This window comes from Micromesistius poutassou, assembly GCF_964030765.1.
Source record: "Micromesistius poutassou genome assembly, chromosome: 5".
Classification (NCBI taxonomy): Eukaryota; Metazoa; Chordata; class Actinopteri; order Gadiformes; family Gadidae; genus Micromesistius; species Micromesistius poutassou.
Window position 1 is genome coordinate 11,189,818 of NC_140275.1, and position 5,000 is coordinate 11,194,817.

Below are 5,000 nucleotides of genomic sequence, written 5' to 3' on the forward strand. Positions count from 1 at the left end.
CTTTCATTCTCTTTCAGTCTCTGTAGTCTCTTCTCTCTTCCCTATCCCCTCTCCCACTCCCTTGGTTTCTGTCTCGCTCTCCTTATTCTTTCTCTAGAGATTCATTGTGCTTCTTCCTCTTGTTTCCTTTTCATCTGGAATCCTGTCCTCATTGTTGACACTTTCATTATCATATATCATGTATCCATCTGTCTATCAACTATATTTATCCATCCATACATCCATCTCCATAAGAGAAAGTCTGGCATTGCTCTGTTGGATTCTAATTGCCGTCATCCCCAGTGTTAAGTAATATACCTTACAAATAAGGGGGACCTTATTTGTAAGGTATATTACCCCAGGTATATTACCCACCTCCATAAATACCAAGATTATGGAAAATGTGCTACATCATGTGGTGCAAGTATACTAGCATATTTTCATACTCTCAGTTGAATATCTTTACTGAAAACACAGTCCATTATGGTTATAACCCATAAGTAATTTGTTAATCAAAAATGTCATATGGTATGTAAGTGAGTCAGCTTGCAGCTTGCGTCATTATTTGAGCATTAGTCTGCCATGAATCTGTCTTGATTTTCAATTTAAAAATGTTTGTACTGTATGAATGTGATGGAACTATATTTGATTGCTCAAAAGTGTTTTGAACAGGATGCATGCTTGTGTCAATGTGTGTCTCAATATTTGTGGGGGCTATTTTGTATTTAAATTTATGTTTTATAGTTCCTTAACACTATACACATTACAAAAGACATCCTTAAGGAGGTCAACGGTATCTTCCCACAGGGGGTCCGACAAGTCCATTCATGGCATGTATCTCCTGTTCAATGTAAGAACCATAGGATAAAATCGTCTGCTCAATGAAACTAAAATAGTATCAAACAAAGCCAAATAAATCCAGCCAAACCTGGAGGGCTCAACATATGATGCGTTTCAGCGTCGACATTGCCAGTGTTTTCCTAGAGCTGAGCGAGCGGTGAAGCCCGACCTAGCGTTGATGCTACACTAGGCGTATCAGACAGCCCCGTTTTCTCCACATTGCCACATTACCATCAAAGTCAACTATTTCAACTTGGAGCCGGCTGACGCTGACCTTTCGTTGCGCATCCTACGAATTGCTCATTTGTACCTTGTCTCTCCTAATAGAGTGATGGCAGTGCTCTGCAGTATGCTGTCTAAACCCCAAACCAAATGCTACAGTTGTTGTTTTGTGGTTCCTTATATTTCAAACTGCTGTTTCAGTGATTCGGTCGCACTCTGCCCGACATACAGTGTAGTTATGTGAATGGTTTTGTCGGGAGGCGTTGGAAACTGACACACGCAGCACAATGCTGGGGCCAGTGGCACACAGCCTGGTGTCTTTCATTCCTTTCTGTAAAGAAAGTGATGTGATCAGCACGTCTACTATGCTGTCTTATGAAAACTCTTCTTCAAAAACATTATCACTGTAATGAGTTTATATCCAGAGCCATGTTTGAAAAGCCTTTCGGTTAAGTAATCGTGTCTTCATTGTTCCATAAGGGGAGCCTTTCTCTGCACTATATGCAGTAAAGAGCACAGTATACATTATAAAGAACAACTATACTGAAATAACCCAATTAAGAGTCCCACTGCCGAGATATCAGAACAATGGTAAGACAGATAAAGCTCTTCAGAGAGGCAAACAGAGGAAGCAAATTATAATTTGTAAAGTGTTTTTTCATTATACAAAGCACAATTCATATCTATTTGTTGACATTGCGCGGCCCAATATAACTAAATCCCATAATCTTTGATCAAAAGCAATAACAATTTCCGTTTTTGTACATTACACTATTGTGTTTCTCTATTCACCACTGAATCAATGCAGGGTACAGTAACATAACAACAGACATAGACTCAATAATAAAGACAGCATCTTTTCTGTGAACTGACGCCAATAACCTATGCCAGTCCACAGATAATAATAACAATAATGATAATGAAATTAATAACATCTAAATCGCCATGGCTGTATTAGGAGTCAAAAAACAAAGGAGTCAAAACTACAGGGTGCACATAACATTAAACACATTATAATATCTTCAAATCTGTATATCGACATGCATAAAAGTTACAGTCTTGCACGGAACAGATTCACGCAAAGCCATGGCTCCATATATAATCCTATTTACCATTCTCGACCACACACATTTCCCTTAATCACGTTGTCACCGCTCCCAAGGCCAATTCTTTCCGTTCAGCTCCAATTTATACACATAGGCCCTCTATTGTTGCTCTCTTTATCGGGTGGAGGTTCTTCCTCCCCGGCTCTTTTCGCCCAATACTTTCCAATTGAAGTGCGGTCTGCTCATTATCTCTATTTCCCAAACCGTATCGGGCCGACTGGTCTGTGTGACTTCTCCCACGGCTCTCCTCTCAGTGTATAGTGTACTGTAACTGCCCTGCTCTGGCCCTTTATCTCCTCCTCTCTGGGCTCTCAGCGCTATACCGGGGATGTTTCCCTGTTATAATTGCCTCTTTATCCGAAAATGTTCTTCGCCCCGCATCTCCTTTCCTCTGCCCGTTCTGTTTCCCTCCTCTCTCGTGTTAAGCTTTTTGAACACATAAAAGATGCCCTAGTTTTATTTCCCTTATTTTTTTTTAGGTTTCTCCGGTGCTAGTTTTGTGTGGTGTGAGCTTCTCTTCCTTATTTGGTCGTTGCCCTCTGGCTCATCCCCTCCCCTCCCCTCCACGCCCTCATTCCCCCCCCCCCCCCCCCCCCACGGCAGTTAGCCACTCGTTGCCCTGGCGACGTCCGCGTTCCATCTCTGTGCTTACCTCTACGGCCTCCTAGACGCGCTTACTTACTTACCTCCTAGGCAGCTGCGTCCTTGGACCACCGTGTATATGCTCTATATTTCCTTACCATGGCCTCCTTCAACCTCTCCTCGCCCTGTCTTTATGGCTCTTTTTTATATTGTGTTTCTTATTTCCATCTAAACACAGGCCCCACCTGACTTCCCTAACCTCCTGTTAAGTTATATGTCCTCATAGAGTCTCCTGTGTCTCTGGGTCTTTGCTTGGCCTCTCTAGTGTCAGACAGAATGCATCATGCTTGGCGTGCCCTACTGGCCTCCACTCTCCCTTCTCTAAGCCCTGTCCCCTGGGATCCTCCTGTTGTCGCCCCGGGCCAGCGTCCTATTTCCCCAGATGGGGTACCTTATAGCAGGTACATAAGTACCCTCCTGCTAAGTTCTTGGATCGGGACGGAAAAGCACTTTTTCTCGGGCCTGGGTCACATGGCTGAACTGAACCTGGAGTGAACGTGTGGGAAGATGATGGTTATTATTCTTTTTTTTCTGATCCATGTGGCGTTTGCCTGTTCACACCACTCCCGGTTTGACTGCGGATTATATTGCCTCATCTTCCCTTCCCCTTCTACCTTCCCCTCTTCCCCCTCACATTCTTTTATTGTCCCCGTGGGTACGTCAAACGCTGTCTACCGGAGACACTGAAGAGTTATTTTTCGACTGCTGTAATTCACTCCGTTACAGGCCCTTCACTCCTCGTCTTTTCCTCTGTGGACCATTTGACGTCTTCCTCTTCTTCGTTACTTTTGTTGGCTTCTCCGAGGACCTGTCAAATGTCCTCTTACGTACTGTGCCATGTGTGATGCGTTCTACTGTTCTACTCAACGTAATTTTTTGTTACATCAGCTCCCTACGTCCGGTCTCTCTCTCCCTCTCTTTCCCTCTCGCATTGCCACTCGGTGCCTCACTCTCCATCTATGCATCTCAATCCGTCTCCCTCCCCTCTCTCTATATTGCACTCGCTGATTCTGCCGCTCTCTCTCTCTCTCTCTCTCTCTCTCTCCTTCTCTCTCTCTCTCTCTCTCTCTCTCTCTCTCTCTCTCTCTCTCAGCAGCCAAACATCACCGGGGAAGGAGGCAATGGGAGGAAGTGGTGTGAGATAAGTCAGTGGGGAGAAGGAATAATGGATAAGGAAAATTCAAAGCAATGGCCGTTATTGAAAAAGTGTTGTTGTGAAGAATATGCGATACTTTCTGCATCGACTTCACTGTTTAACCTTTGCATTCAGTGACAGTCCCCTGTTCGTACAATTCTACTGTCGAGTTGACTCTAATCAATTATTTGATTTTGGCTGTTGGAAAGCCTTGTTAATGAATATTGATCAGTTACCTTTTTTTATGGAGAAAGTAATCCCTATTAATCAGCTTTAATGATTTGCTGACTTATAATTTTGCTTATTGATTACTGCTACTTTGAAGGATGGCTTCCAATATGCAATTATTGTGGAATGTGTTTGATGAAACAAGACATCCGTGCCACTCTGCTCACTCTACATTACACCACATAAGATAACATTATATAGTATGTACTACATATTAATATTAGAAATCATGACCATGATGATGGTAATGACTTAGATAACAACTTTTTGGGAAGTGCTTGGAAAACAACACAAATAGAGTCATGACAATAATAAGGGCAAAATTGTAAAACGACAACATCATGAAATTTAAATAAGACTACAGAGTAAATAATAACATTATGATGTATGGCAGCTAAAAGGATGAGTAGGATGATGATGATGATGATGATGATGATGATGATGATGATGGTGACGACGACGACGACGACAATGATGATTCATAATTAGTAACAATCCGACGGTGTCTCTCCGTCCCCCAGGGCTGGTGGTGCGGGAGGCCAGCATCGAGATCACCAGGACGCAGGTGGAGGAGCTGTTCGGGCCGGAGGACTACTGGTGCCAGTGTGTGGCCTGGAGCTCGGCGGGAACCACCAAGAGCCGCAAGTCCCACGTCCGCATCGCCTGTGAGTACAGTGCGACCCCCCACCCCCCACCACCCCCCCCACCCCCCCGCCGGCCGGCGTAAAGGTCAACAGACCCGCACGCTCCGGTGCCCATTAGAGATCCCACACTCATATTCAGACATGGATGAATGGTGCAAACAGGCATACTAATGGAGACGCAGGTTTAAAGGTTGCAGCGTAAAT

General features: G+C 44.0%; 1 protein-coding gene across 1 annotated transcript in view; it reads left to right on the forward strand.

Annotated features, from left to right (window-relative positions):
• Positions 1 to 5,000, forward strand: part of LOC311343273 (netrin receptor UNC5C-like) — a gene marked incomplete at its 3' end in the record, with an annotated part of 149,673 nt that overhangs the window by 70,940 nt on the left and 73,733 nt on the right. Inside the window, exon 3 of the mRNA XM_084468150.1 lies at positions 4,674 to 4,817. Within this exon, the coding sequence (XP_084324276.1) occupies positions 4,674 to 4,817 (144 nt within the window). The remainder of the gene's footprint in view (positions 1 to 4,673; positions 4,818 to 5,000) is intronic.